General features: G+C 34.4%; 1 protein-coding gene and 2 pseudogenes across 1 annotated transcript in view; 1 reads left to right on the forward strand and 2 right to left on the reverse strand.

Annotated features, from left to right (window-relative positions):
• Positions 1-15,934, forward strand: part of POLR2B (RNA polymerase II subunit B) — a 43,952-nt gene that overhangs the window by 2,005 nt on the left and 26,013 nt on the right. Inside the window, exons 3-9 of the mRNA XM_039845291.1 lie at positions 3,428-3,500; positions 6,592-6,742; positions 9,433-9,545; positions 9,669-9,888; positions 10,284-10,442; positions 13,103-13,267; positions 15,615-15,811. Coding sequence (XP_039701225.1) covers positions 3,428-3,500; positions 6,592-6,742; positions 9,433-9,545; positions 9,669-9,888; positions 10,284-10,442; positions 13,103-13,267; positions 15,615-15,811 — 1,078 coding nt within the window. The remainder of the gene's footprint in view (positions 1-3,427; positions 3,501-6,591; positions 6,743-9,432; positions 9,546-9,668; positions 9,889-10,283; positions 10,443-13,102; positions 13,268-15,614; positions 15,812-15,934) is intronic.
• On the reverse strand, positions 1,371-1,489 carry LOC120588652 (uncharacterized; annotated as a pseudogene).
• LOC120588427 (uncharacterized) lies at positions 5,065-5,183 on the reverse strand (annotated as a pseudogene).

Consider the following 15,934-nt stretch of genomic DNA (forward strand, 5'->3'; position numbering starts at 1 on the left):
ATTTGAGTTATTTCCATTTTTTTCTTGGTTCAAACAGTGCTAGAATGAATAATCTCATTTTGTCAGTTTGTCCAATAGACGTATACCTGTAAGATAATTTCTAAATGTAGAAATGTCAGGTCAAGTGATGTACACGGTTAACATGTTCTAGACGGTGCCAAATGACCACCATAGTGATTGTTCTAACTTACCTTATCATTAGCAGTGTAAATAATTCTGTGGAAAAAAGAGTTATAAGTCATCTTGTTTATCAAGTCTGCTTCTGCACTGAGTCTACATTCCATTTCTGTGTCCTTTGTATCTTTATTAGATATGCCCTCATTAGTTTTTAGACACTCCTTTTCAGTGCCTTCTTCCTATGTGAATTATTAGATCTCATTTGCAAGAAAATAAGTTAAACTCTTTATTGTTTCCTTTGTCTTCCAATCTTTTGCCTTTTCCTTCTATTCACAACAAGCTTCTAAAGAGAATAGGCTGTTCTTGATTCCAATTTCCATCTTTCAGGTTCTCAACCCACTGCAGTCTAATTCTGCTCATGCCACTACATTAAAATAGCTTTTAATATGAATATCAGTGACTTCTCAATTAATAAATAAGGTGGACATTTTAAAACTTTATCCAGACCCAGTGGTGTTCAACATTGTCGATGAGTTCTTGGAAACTCCTTCCTTTTGCCTCATCGCTCTCACTTCATTCTTCTTACCTGTGTGACTTTCCTTCTTATCCTTTTCCACTGTTCACATTCTCCTTGGATGATATCATCCATTATCCATGGCTTCATTTACCATCTATATTTGGATGACTTTTGAAAACATATTTCCAGTCCAGATTTTTTTGCATGTCTAACTACCACTAGATAGTTTGACATGAATGTGTCCCAGGCCCTTCAAAGTTGTCACTGCCCAAATTGAGCATTTCCCCATTCCCTTCCCAAACTGCTCCCGCCTGTTCTCCATCTCCTCTGTTGTTAAAATTAGAATCCTGGGCATGATTTTTGATTCTTCTCTTTTATCCCTATATCTAATGAGTCATCAAGACTTGTAAGTTCTTCTAAGTATGTCAGATCTAGTCACTTCTTTGTACCCTCTGCCACAATTCTAATTCAGGCCACCACCATCTCCTGCCAAGATTATTTTCTCAGACTCCTAATTTGCGTGCTTCCAGTTTTCTTGCTTCTCCAATCTACTCTCCACACTGGCCATAGTGATCTTTCAGAAATAAAAATCTGATCTAGTCACAGCCTTGCTGAAATCTTAGACTGGTTCCTCAAAGCTCTCTCGATAAAGACCAAGCAAGCTCTTTTACTACTTCTAACTGTTTACTGTTTCAGCTACATTGGCCGCCTTTCACTTCTTTTTTTTTTTTTAAATCGCCTACAGCACCTGGTCTTCCTAGGTGGTCTCCCATCCAAGTACTAACCAGGCCCAACCCAGCTTAGCTTCCGAGATCAGACGAGATTGCGTGTGTTCAGGGTGGCATGGCTGTAGATGCCTTTCACTTCTTGAATATCTTCCATTGTGGAGTCTTTTGCACACATTGTTTTTTTCTGTTTGGAATACTTCTCTACACCTTCCCCTACACCCAGCCTTTTGCCCTCTCCTTTTGTCTGGTTTACTCCTATTATTCATACATGATGTCTCTGCTTAGGTCAGCTTTTGGTAGGTCAGCTTTTGAGGATGCAGCTATCTTTTATCTTGTTGAAGGTGGTGTCTCCAATGGCTGGGACATAGTAAACACCTTCAATAAATATTTGAAAATAGATGAATGAATAAATGAATAACGACCTTCATGGGTTTATTTTCTTTCACATGATATTAACAGGGATGTTCTTTAATATCTTGCCTTCACTTTTCCTTCTTTATGTAAACGCTCCATATTCTTCCAACCACATGTGTATGATTCTCAACTCTTTGCAAATTAGACCTCTTATTTGAGTTACATGTTTATATCTAGTTGCATACTATAAGTGTTTAAAAGGATAAATGTTCTGCAAGTATACCTAAAACTGATGTCATCGTTTTCTTTCTTTTTCCCACCTTACATGCTTTTCCTGGATGGCTGTGATACTGATCTATAATCTGTCATCAAAGCTAGAAATCTCTGAGCTATTTTAGATACCATTGTCTTTCTTACCCCTCCCTTCATATATAGGGATCAGTAATTCCAGTTTATTCAAGAAGCATTTATTAAATAATTTATTTTGGATATGTATCAGGTTTTGAATTCAAAGCTCTTAAGTTTTACAGATTATATATTTAGGTCAGAATATAAAAACAAACAAATACAGCACACTTATTCTTTTACGTAAGAAGGTGAGACTAATAGAGGATTCGTGCACACTGGTTTTTCAGATTCCCCATTGTTCAAGTTACTATTGTTGCATGATTGCCACTAAATGGAGCTGCTTAAAAATTAATATTCATAGATTTAAGTGGTCAGGAATTTGGCAGAGCATAGTAGGAATGACTTATCTGCTCCATTATGTCAGTAGTTCAACTGTGAAGACTCAAAGGTTGAGAGTTGACATCTGGGGGCTGGATGATATGGCATGTTTACTCACATGTCTGGTACCTAGCTTGGAAGTACTCAAGGACGAGGATTGCTGACTGGAACATCTTTAAGCCTCTACCCAGTGGGCTTCCTCACAGTATACCAGTCTTAGAGTATTAGGTCTTCTTAATGGTAACTGAGGGCTCCAGAAGCAACTGTTTCAGCAAATAAGACGGCACAACATTGCCTTTCCTGACCTGGCTTCTAAGGTCATGTAATGTCTCTTTAGCTGCATTCTCTTAACTTACAGGAGAGTCAAAAACCTACCCAGATTGAAAGAGAGGAAACATAGTCACCTATATCTCGATAGTAGGAATTTCAAGATCACGATATAGAAAAGCTTGTGAAATGGAAAATATGGTTGTGGCCATCTTTAGAAAATACAGTGTCACACGTGTACATGTATGAAATGTTGCTGTATTAGACCACCCCTCCTTAAGGTATTGCCCAGCTGTTGGAACTTTTTTCTGTCTCTACACCTTACCCTAATCTCTGACTCGTCTCTGAGGAGCTTATTGATCAGAGGACTGAGCTTGCTCCTAGTTATCACTGTAGATGGTGATTAAGAGAATTACATGGACTTCATGTAGAGAAGATGGAAAACTTAGAGATTCACAAGTTATGCTGAACCTTTCTAATGAGGTCTCTTTGTATATTGGGAGAATACCTATGTGATGTAGACCTGTGTATACGTAGATGTATACCTATATGTATTATTTCATTACAATTAATTGACTGAAATTTTAGAAAAATGAGGTAAAAGAATTGCTTTTTAATTAGCAGAGTAAATGTGTTTCTACTACTTCAAATCATAGGAGCGATATCTTAACAAGTAGCATTTTATTCCAAATGAGTATAATATTTTTGTCTTTTGTAGATATGCAATATGATGAGGATGATGATGAAATTACCCCAGATTTGTGGCAAGAAGCCTGCTGGATTGTAATCAGGTAACTTTTTAGACAAAACTGAATAAGCTTTAAAAGACACTATAACCTATAAAAGGATTTCCTGCTTATTTTAGATATTCTATATGAGTATGCTGCATGAAAGCAGATTTCTCATTTATTTAGTTATATATTTAACTTTTTAAGTAATTCAGACTTACAGAAAGGCTACACAAAGAATTCAGGTATACACTTCACTCAGATTCCCTAAATGTTAACCTTATACTATGTTTTCTGTCTTTCTCCATATTTTTTCCTGAAACATTTGAGAGTTAAGTTGCAGACATAGAACATTCTTTTACATAATCATAAACCATCAAAATCAGTAAATTAATATTAATACAATATTCTTGTTTAATCTACAGACTTTATCCAGATTTTGCCAGTTGTTCCACTAATGTTATTTATAACAAAGTAAAAATACTTTTTCTGATCCTGTATTCAGTTTAGGATTACATATTACATTTGGTTTTCATGACTTATTCTTTTGTCTCCTATAATCTAGAAGTTCCTCAGTCTTTTTTTTTTTTTGATCTTGACATTTTTGAGAATAGCCAGTTACTTTTTAGAATGCCCCTCAGTTTGAGTTTGTCTGATGTTTCCTCATAATTAGATTCAGTTGATCATTTTTGGCAGCAGTGATATTGTTTTCAGTGCATTATATTAGGAGGCACATGATGCCTATTTATTTCATTACTGTTGATGTTAATTTGATTTCTTGGTTTTTCTCTTTATTTTAAATGGGTAAATTTATAATAGGTTGTATTTCAGCCCAAATTCCCATCCAATATTAAGTGTAACTAAAATGAAATAGAACTCAGTAAGAAGCCTTGTATATAGATAAGAAAAGTAACTTTTAAGTAATGAAGTAACATGCTACACTTTGCTCTATTATCAAACTGACAGTTGCTTTGTATATAGTAACATGGTGATACTTCTGATTTCTACCATCTCCAAGATGCACATCCTCTTGGTTGACACTTTTTCTCTTTTCAAAGAACACATGCTTCTAACATTCTTCCAGCTGTATTTAGAATATAACTGAACCTTTCTTGAACGTTGTTTCATTAAAAATATATTGAGTTTTTGAAGTATGAATACATATGTTTTCTACTAAACATAGGCTATAAAAACTTTGTATTGAGACATTTGTATTTTTTATGATGTTTAAATATTAAACATCAAGAGGCCTTTTACTAGAAAACAAAAACTAGGTAACTGTTTTGTGGGATATGCCTATATTTTATAATCTCCAGGAAGAAAGAATATTTTGTTCTTAGATGAACAAGAATTGTTTTCAACATGTGCGGTAGATTTCTCAAGAATAAAATACTCTTGTGAATAGTCATCTCATATAATATTGGTTACAAAATAAATGATTTGAGTTTTACATTTTAATTGACTATAGGTCCTTTGGTTATTGTGAGATGACATTTTGTTTTTTTCACGTTTTAACATGTTTAAAATGACTTGGCAAAATAATAGTAGGTATCATAAGTATGAAATATTTATGTAATTTAGGCATTTAAAGGATAACATTCTATTTTTATTTTATTTTATTTTTTTAAGCCTACAGCACCTGGTATTCCCAGGTGGTCTCTCATCCAAGTGCTAACCAGGCTCGATCTTGCTTAGCTTCCGAGATCAGATGAGATCGGGCGCATTCAGGGTGGCATGGCCATAGACTTAGGATAACTTTCTAATGAAGCACTGTTCTAATGATTTTGGGGAAAGCAGCTATGATTCAGCTTCCTAGCAGGATAGAACTTGTCCATAGTTTTATAAAGATTTTTTTGTTATTGTCCGTAAAAACCATTGCTGTTTATATTATAGACAGTGCCTTCCATGTGTTTCTTACATATCAGTGGCTGACCCAAATGGTTGTGAGAAATTTTTTTCCCATTAGCTCAGTCTCTTGAAATTGTCCAAACTAGTTTTTATATTCTGCGCCTTGTACAAGGATTGTGTGCTGCGCCCTCTATCATAGGACCAAACTTTTAATACTAGTGGTCGTGTTTGATTGAATCAGGGTAGGACCTTGACCCAGAGCCAGCCAGCCAATCTGTAGGCCTGCCAATGTCCTGTGAGGTGATCTAATGATGCTAAAACAGGAAGCTGGTGATTAATTGGGCTATACATATTGTCTAAGAAAATTGATGTGAGGGTTGAGGAGTCAGTAGTTATAAGAGAGAGGGGAGCAGAAGCCTAGAAAATATCACAAATATGCTGGGGTCACAAAGTGGAGGAGTTGAGATAGCGGGGTGTGTTGTCTGGGCCATTCATGCTGCTGGGAGGTGATGAGATAATCCAGTCCTTGGGGTTGTGTTAGAGCTCAGAGCTCTTCTAGTCTTTCTAAAGCTCAGCTATGCAGCTATTCTCAGTTGGTGGTGAGGAGTCTTGCACTTATATCTACTTGTATGTTTTTATATGTCTCCTTCCCCATTGCTCACATGAATAAATGTCTGTTCCTTATAAACAATAATGTCAACTCTTAGATTGTCCATCTTCCTTTAGGGCTTCATTATGTGATTTCTGTGTGTACACTACTAATTCTGATTTCTACCTATGCTCCATTTTTTTTTATCATCAGTCATTTGCTGAGTATTTTCACTTGCATGACTTACTCTCATCTCACTTCTAATATATTCAAAATAGAACTAATAATCTTTAAATTTGAAATTCTTATATGATCCATATTTTAGTCATTGATAGCATCATTATTTTATTCAAATTAGAGTTCTTATTTTTATCTTTGTGCTTTTTTTTTTTCCCCAAGAAATATTTCCAAGAGGTTGGATGAAATTTATCTATAAAGCACATTTGTAAATTAGGGCTATCTTGTAGTTCTTATGTTGTACTTTAATTATTTTACCTGTAAGTATGTCTCATTTCCCCAAACTCAACAAGTTCTGCAAAGAAAGTGTTCCTAGTTGTCACCCTTTTTTGCATACCTCATAGTATCTTGCATAGTGACAGGCATATAGTGACTGATATTTAATGATTGTTTATTGAATTTGATTATAATGAAAATGGAGAAATATGCTAGAAAACATCACTGGGTTGTAACTAATTATGGACTCAAATATTTTTCCAGCTCCTATTTTGATGAGAAGGGTTTGGTCAGACAACAACTGGATTCCTTTGATGAGTTTATTCAGATGTCTGTTCAAAGAATTGTGGAAGATGCGCCACCTATCGACCTACAAGCTGAAGCTCAGCACGCTAGCGGAGAAGTTGAAGAACCGGTAAGATGGTAATATAAAGTAACATAAATAAGAGTATTGATTTGAAATTTCAGTTCTCTCATCTGGCTTAAACGTTAAAGTCAACAGTATTTTTAGTAGAGTACTTATAGCATCTTCAATCAGCTCCTAGTTTATTCTTACTAATGGAGAGATGCATTTTTGCAAGTACAATTGACCCTTTAACAACATGGGTTTGAAGTGCATGGGTTCACTTGTATGAGAGTCTTTTTCATTGTGAAAACTTACAGTATTGATAGATGCAATATAGTACTATAAGTGTATAGTACTTAATAACTTTTTTCCTCTAGTTTATTGTAAGACTACAGTATATCATACATTTAACATACAAAATGTGCTAATTGACTGCTTATGTTATTGGTAAGGTTTCTGGTTAACAGTTGGCTTATTAGTAGTTAAATTTTTGGGGAGTCAAAAGTTATATGCAGATTTTTGACTGCACAAGGGCTTGGCACCCCAATCCCCATGTTATTCAAGGGTCAGCTTGATCCACAATGCGAATCCTTATTCAGGTAGTAGGTATTTAATAGTTGGGAAGAAGGAACTTAAATACTAAGAGAAGCAAGCCAGAAATAGTCATATCACTTCAGAAAACCCAACTTTTTTTCTTTCACAGTATAAGGAAGCATAAAAGAAAGTATTTGAAAGACTTTTCCACTTTATTCATTGCATGAAATATGTTACTATAGCAGCATAAGAAGTAATAAAGGGAAATCACCCAACATATAAGCTATTTAAATTTTTCTAAGTTCCTTATAGTCTTTGTAGACACATGCATGTTTTTGCATTGTTAAAATCATAGCAAGGGTATAGTTTCACTGGTTTCACATAAGTGCTTATAAAGAAGCATGTAGTCTAAAGTAATGACTGTCCCTAGTTTTTTGACTAAGCATGATAGGCCTTGAGAGACAAGGAAGACTGAAAAACGAAGTAAGGCAGGGAGAGCCCCAGAAATAGAGTTAGGCAGAGGAAGAAGTTATTATTTCTAGTCAGTTCAGTCCCTCTTCTCTGTAGTTAAGCTCCGAAGGGCTGATCTATTATTCTAGTTGGATATACTGCACATAATTACTGTTAAGAACAGAAATAATTGGCTCTTCTGACACTGTGCTGAAAAATAGGCAGAAATGCCTTTTATATACTGAAGGCATCTCTCTTTCATTGTCTTTGTAGAACATGGAGATAACAATATAACAGCATACTCAAAAGTGCTAGTACCATAGGTACCTTTGGAGGAAGAGATTTCTGAAGTTAGCGTATCAGAGCTTACTGGAAAAGATGAGAGAGACTTAGGCTGACCATGAAGGGTGCAGTAGAACTTGTCTTAGTAGAGAAAAGATACTTAGGCATTTCAGCAAGAAAATACTAAGTGTATTTGGCAATGGAATGAGGACCACAACAGTTAGGGTATGATTTTTGTTTTTATCTCTTTTTAATAGGTGTTAGTGAAAAGTCATGTGGAGAACCAGATTGTCATAGGCTTTGGATATCATTGGATGTCATGGAGGATTGCTAAAAGATTGTCAAAGTTATGCATAAAGCATTATTTTAGAATGCTTACTTTGAAAATGGTGTTTACTTGGAGTGGATAGAGGCTGGAGGCAGATAAAAATCTTGGAATAGCCTAGATTTAAGATAATAGTGTCCTAGAAAACTAGGGTGATGGTGGAAATAAAGAAGAGGTGGATGGCTTCCCTTTGGTTCATTATCGTCACCAGTTCTCTTGGCCCTTTATTTACCCTGCTTTGGGAAATTTGGTTGGCAGTAATTTACCTTTAGGGATCTGTTTTGTCCTATCTTCTCTAAGATTTGATTTAGAGAGTTCACTATCCATTTATCTCTGGAAGATTTTAATGGATCCTGATTTATTGGGCAGCAGATAGATATTTAATTGAAAATTTTTTTTTCTGCTGTGGGCTGAGCTATAATCAGCTAGGGCTGGACATTCTCATCCTTTATATCAGGGGTCCCCAACTCCTGGGCTGCAGACCAATACCCTTCTGTGGCCTGTTAGGAACCGGGCTGCACAGCAGGAGGTGAGCGATGGGCAAGCCAGCGAAGCTTTATCCGTATTTGCAGCCTCTCCCCAGCGCTGGCATCACTGCCTCAGCTCCACCTCATATCAACAGGCATTAGATTCTATCGGAGCACCAGTCCCTCATGCCAAAAAGGTTGGGGACTGCTGCTTTATATGGAATAATTAGGATTTTTTGTATGTTTAATTGAATAATTAGGTGTATTTTTTTCTGATGTTCTGTTGATTAGATTAGAGCACAGTTCTAATTGTAATGATTTACCTTTTTGTTTTCTGGTAACTTTGTACTTATGTCCCTAACCAAGGAAGGAGATACGTGAAACTATAGATCATTAATACAGATACATTTTTTAACTGTTTGATATAAACTTAGAGCACATGGTATGTGCATAGTCTTTATTTACTTGTGGTATATAATATTCTTCTTTTTGTCTTCTGCCTTAAGAAAGTGATTAAGTATAAAACTCGACATCTATGGAATGTGGATGTTGACTTTGGTGAGTCCCCATATTTGTAAAGTGGATTAATTTCACCAGTTTCTAGAGCTTCTGCTCGGACTGTTAATGTTGAGTAAAGTGGAGTTATTAAAACTTTTGTGGAAAACATTTATCATTGTCATGTTCTTTTGGTTTTATTTCAGCCAAGATATTTGCTGAAGTTTGAACAAATTTACCTCTCTAAGCCTACCCATTGGGAAAGAGATGGTGCTCCTTCACCAATGATGCCAAATGAGGCCAGATTAAGAAATCTCACGTAAGAAAGATTTTTTCCCAGCAGCTAATAGTGAAATACAATTCAGAAAATATAATTTTAATCAGTTGAGTTTTAGCAAATACCTTACTATTACTTAATTGTGACCTACTTTTATTTTCAAAGGTATTCTGCTCCACTTTATGTTGATATAACAAAAACAGTCATTAAAGAAGGTGAAGAACAACTTCAGACCCAGCATCAGAAAACTTTTATAGGAAAAATTCCCATTATGTTGCGTTCAACTTACTGCCTATTGAATGGCTTAACAGATCGTGATCTTTGTGAGTTAAATGAATGCCCCTTGGATCCTGGTGGCTATTTCATTATTAATGGATCAGAAAAGGTATAGTAGCATGATTTTAAAAAAATTACAAAATAATAATTAAGATGTAAATTATGAAAGTCAAAATTAAAAAGTAAACTTTTATACAAAATAACCTAGAAGTGGCAGTTGAATTATTTGGTGGTGGCAGTGGTGGTGGTGGGTGGTGGTGGTGGTGTGACAACTGAACTTAATCCAAAATTTTATTTAGCTGTATATAGTATGCACTAGAAATTTGGTCAATTGTTAGAGCTTACATGTTTCTATGAAGCATTTATGCAAAACGGAGTTTGTATAGTTCAAGAATTGATGTTTCAATGAGCCTGCTCGATCAGATTAAATTAAGATACAGATTTCATTCTTCATTTCAAGGACCTTGTGGGTTTCATGACTGAAACTTTTTATTGTCCATGTAGGTTCTGATTGCTCAAGAGAAAATGGCAACAAACACGGTGTATGTGTTTGCCAAAAAGGATTCTAAATATGCCTACACAGGAGAGTGTAGATCATGTCTGGAGAATTCTTCCCGACCCACCAGTACTATCTGGGTTAGCATGCTGGCAAGAGGAGGACAGGTATGGACTTGAATATGATGTTGTTTTGGTTTTGTAATTTACCAGACTGCATTCTTAGTCAATTTTATCAGTGTTATATGATAAGCATTGTGTTTTTTACTTATTGCCATGTAACAAATTACTCCAGTTAGCAACATTTATAATTTCATTTTCTAGAAATTTGGTCCACTGTTGGAGCTTACATGTTTCTATGATACCTTTATGCAAAACGGAGTTTGTAAAGTTCAAGAACTGATGTTTCAGTGAGCCTGTATGATCAGATTAAATTAAGATATAGATTTCATTCTTCTTTTTATTTCAAGGACCTTGTGGGTTTTATGACGTAAAGTCCAGAATCTGGGTGTGGCTTAGCTGTTAGAGTACCTCTCACAAGGCTACAGCCAAGTTGTTTGCCTGGACTTTAATCATCTTAAGGCTCATTCACGTGGTTGTTGGCAGGATTCAGTTCACCATGGGCTGTTGTACTTAGACTCTCTGTTCCTGGTTAGCTGTTGTCTGGAAGCCTTTCTCAGTTCCTTGCCACATGGGTCCCCTCCATATAGCAGCTGACAACATAGCAGCTTGCTTCATCAGAGAGAGTAATCGAGAAGAGCCATAGAGTATATGAGCAAGATGGAAATGAGACTTTAATAACTTAATCTTGGAAGCAACATTATATCATTTTTTGCCATATTTTTTTAGATGTTAGATTCCCAGTCCCTTACTCAAGGGGAAGGAATTATATAAGGCGAAACTAGTAGAAGGCAAGGATCATTGGGCACCATCTTAGAAGCTGCCACTGTGGCGTGTTACTTAAATTAATGTAACTGAATGATAGCTAGCATTTCTTAAATATTTGCTGTCTGCCAATTACATTAATCAGATTACTTGATTTAATCTTTATAACTATCTTGGAAAGTAGTTGTAATTATCTCCAATTTCATGTACGTTTTTTATTTATTTTTGAATAAATCGTGCATGCTAAAATAGTTCAAAAAAGCACAAGAAAAAGTATAATATAAAAAGTATTCTTTGACCCCCAGATCTCTTCCCCAGAGGCAGTTGCTTTTGATAATTTCTCATGAATCAGTCCAAAAGTAGTCTTACTACAAAAAATATAAGTGAGAACATACCATACATAATGTTTAAACTTTGTTGGTATTCTTTAAAAACGTGTTTAGTTCAATATTTGATCATTCTTTTTGAGCTGTGATATTCCATATATAGATATAGCATAATTTAACTATTTATCTTTTGGTGGAAATTTAAGTTTCCAGTCTTGTGCTCTTACAAATAGTTCTGCAGAGTCTAATGTTGCTTTTTATAAGTCTTACAAAGATGAAAAACTTGAAAATTAGGGAGTTTATATGGCCTAAAGTTAAATACACATGTAGAATAGGTGTTAATTAAAAAGGTTTTTACTTGTAAATGGGGGTGGCATGGGGCCCAACTACAGGTGTTTGGAAAAGATTCCCAGGTGGTTGTGATGTGCATTAGTTGTTGAGAAGCATCGGCTTGAATTATGGAGGGCAAGAGATAGGAACGAAGTACATTAGAGAAATCATAGCAGCTATGGCAAGATGAATGAGAGGCAGAGAAAGGAAAATCCATCTGGATTTAGTGATAGCTTTGATATAACATGAAGATGAGTCAGTTAAGATTCTATGGTTTCTATCCTCAGGTTTTGTATAAAATAGAAAACTTCTAAGAAGTTTTAGAGAGACTCTAGTGAGTTCATTTTTAGACAAGATTTTGGGGTGTGTGCGATGTAGGCATTTTTTAATATTTTGCTTTTTCTGAAAAAGATCTGTGATGGAACGTAATAGACTAAATGGCATAATTGATAGAAACAACCAAATGGCAGTTGGAGATATGAGGGTTGAGGGTACAGGAAAAAAAGATCAAGGTGAAAATTTGTGTATCATTTATGAAAAGTTGTTATTGAACACCCATGAGATGAGGTTTCTAAGGAAGGAGGCCGGACATAGGAGGAAGAAGACACAAACTGTTTTTATAGTGATCATGATAATTTAGGGTTATAAGGCCAAGAAAAGGTAGAATTGGATATTGAAGGAAGGAAATATTAAAACTGAGAAAAAACCAGGTGTTTGTATGCCGGTGGAGGCTTGGAACTTTTATTTCATTTCTGTATGTGCGTACAATTAGAGAGAGAAAAATTGGAAAAAAACTTTTGTGAAAGAGGCCATTTCTTTATGTAAACAAGGAGATCTAACACAGGCCAGTTCAGAGTTAATATTTATTTTTCATTCTGTGATTACCTTTTTTCCACATTTGTCTGTCTATATTCTCTCTCTTTTTTTAACCCCTTATCTATTTCTTTCAGAGTTTTTCTGTTTATTTTTTTATTTTTTATTTTTTGGTGGGTGGAGAAGGTGAGGGGTCAGTGTTCATTTTTTTTTGTAGCCAGAAGTTATTTCCAAATACAATATTGGGTAATTCTGAGAGAATCTTGGCAGAGAATGGAAGTTTTCTCAGGTCTAAATGACCAGTTGTTCGTAAAATTGAAAAGCAGCCACAGGATAAGATGTTTCTTAGAGTGTGAGAGGCGTGCTTCTTTTGAACTATATACAGTGAACAAGTATATGACATGGTTCTCATGATGTTTTTAAATGATTGTAATCTCTCTGTACTCATATGCTAATGATGTTTTATTTTTCTAGGGTGCAAAAAAGAGTGCAATTGGTCAGCGCATTGTGGCAACTCTACCATATATTAAGCAAGAAGTGCCCATCATTATTGTGTTCAGAGCATTAGGTTTTGTGTCTGACAGAGATATTTTAGAGCATATCATTTACGATTTTGAAGATCCAGAGATGATGGAAATGGTAATGTGTAAGCAAAATGTATTCATAGGTTTTATAAGAGGTTTAATGTTATTGACTGTTGCTCATCTTAAAACATAGTAGAAGGCTGCCCTGAAGAGCAGTTTACTTGTAACATTCCAGGCCATTAACTGTGTAGTGCAAGCCTTTATACTTGCCTATGATTCTTTCCTTAGTTCTCTGTAAAATAGACTGAAAACTGAAGGCATCCAGAGTTTATTGACAACAGCAAGAAGAAACAGTAGTAAAGGAAAATCATAAAAGTATGCCAGTCTGGTGCAATGTAGTGAAAGGAGAAAATGAGTAGTTTATGTCTTCTTTTTTTTAAAACTTTTTATTTTGAAATACTTTCAAACATACAGACATTTGCAAAGAACTCTTCTATACTCTTCATCCAGATTCACCAGTTGTTATCTTTGCCACATTTGCTTTAGCATTCTCTTTGTCTATATACAGATTATTTTTTCCTAAACCATTTGAGAGTGCATTTCAGGCATCATACCCCTTTACTCCTAGATGCTTCATTTCCTAAGAACTTTCACTTGCATAATCATACTACCATTATCAAAATCAGGACATTTAACTTCGGTACAATTCTAGTAACCTACAGATCTTATTCAGGTTTTGCCTGTTGTCCTTGATAATGTCCTTAATGGCATTTTTTGTTCAGAATCCAATCCAGGATCATGTTTTTATGTCTTTTTAGTCTCTTTTAATCTTTCCTCCTCTTTTTTCCTTAGTGTTTCAAAGAATTGAAATTTTTTGCGGAGGACAAGCCATTTATTTTGTAGAATTTCCCTCAGTTTAGGTTTTCCTGCTATTTTCTCATGATTAGATTTAATATATGCATTTTTGGGAGGGAAAATATATAAATAATATTGTGTTTCCCAGAGCACTGCATCACGAGTCACATGATGTCATTTTGTCCCATTATTGGTAATGTTAACTCCTTAGTGGTGTCTGTTAGATTCCTCTACTGTGAAGTTAACTGTTTTTTGGTAAGAAGCTTCTTGTTCTTTGAGCCTAGATAAATACCCATTTCTTATTAGTCTTTTTCATTAATGATCCTTGTCTCAATAAATAGTAATTCATAGTCTTAAAGTTATCCTGAATTGTCCTTAGATTTTAAGATTAAAGAGAAATAAGATAAAATGTATTTAAAGGCTAAACAATGGTCATAAAGTTATTAGAATATTTATTGATACAGTTACATGAGAAAAAAGGATTCTGGTTAGATTTTATTTTAAGCTTTTACCAATAGTCATATACTTTTTAAAAAACTTATAAGTATTTAAGTTTTTAAAAGAAAATATGTTATATTTTCTTTAAAAGACATTCCAAATGGTTCAAACTGGATTTAGACAGTATTCAAAGTGGAATTTTCTTGGTAAAGTGAAAGACCTGATTTGCTTTATACATACTGTCTTTTTAAAAGTTAATTTGTTCTTTAGTTCTTGTGAAGTTTAGGTCAGATTTTATAAGTCTGATTCAAGTGCTTATTCACTGTGTAAAAGTGCTTTAATTTTTTTCTTCTTAAAATACATTATTATTGTTATTCTTTTTTCCAAAACTACATTAACCTTAACAAAATAGTTTTGTAACAACAATGACAATTTCCTTTAAAGAGTTCACTTTTGTTTACCATACCATGTGTCAGTATATGGGGTAGAATTTAAAATGTATTTACAGGGGCCAAAGTTACTAAATGTTACCCTTCATTCCTCATGCTCATTATTGTGAAAAATTGGAACTTTAAAATGTTAGAACTGGAGTGGAACTTAGAGATTATTTTATCTAGTACCTTTGTAGATGAGGAAACTGATTACATGGCTGCTCAGAGACCACAGCTAGGTAGTGGCAGGTATAGAATGCAGTTTTCTGCATTCTATACCTGGAACAGTGTGCCTTTAAAATATTCTTTACAAAAAAAAGTGGTTTTATTTATAGAATATAAACTTCTTAAACCAAGGCTGAAAACAGTATGGCACATTTATTCATTTGTAGCTTAGTAAATTTTAATTCAACTGCTGAATTCTAAATTGATTATAGATATTTGGAAAGAACTTTATTTTGCCATTGTTTATTAAAACATATAAAAAAAGACTTCTTTTTATAATGAAATTATTTGTGTCTTTCTAGAAAATATAATTATGCTGATGGTGGTAGATTTTGTCAGATTTCTCGATCTTTAAAGCGTCTTCAAGTTCTAAGATTTTTTGATTCCTTGATTTTCTAAAAATATTAGCATAATCGATTTGGTTCATAGGGTTATTTAACATGTAATAAATTGACTCATTTTTAAGATAAACATATGCATTTGAAAATAACTTTTATTTAAATTATCTGATAGGTTAAGCCTTCTCTCGATGAAGCTTTTGTCATCCAAGAACAGAATGTTGCACTAAATTTCATTGGCTCAAGAGGGGCAAAGCCTGGTGTCACTAAAGAGAAAAGAATTAAATATGCAAAAGAAGTCTTACAAAAGGAAATGCTCCCTCACGTTGGCGTTAGTGATTTTTGTGAGACAAAAAAAGCTTATTTCTTGGGGTATGTTAAATTTCATGGATTTGAGTTCTTTGCAAACTGTATACTTGAAATAAAGTTCTTCTTAGAGCTGAAAATGTAAAAAATGATGTTTTTAATATTTATGTTTTTAAAAGAACCAAAAGC

The sequence above is a fragment of the Pteropus medius genome, unplaced genomic scaffold, assembly GCF_902729225.1.
Source record: "Pteropus medius unplaced genomic scaffold, Ma_sr-lr_union100, whole genome shotgun sequence".
Taxonomy (NCBI): Eukaryota; Metazoa; Chordata; class Mammalia; order Chiroptera; family Pteropodidae; genus Pteropus; species Pteropus medius.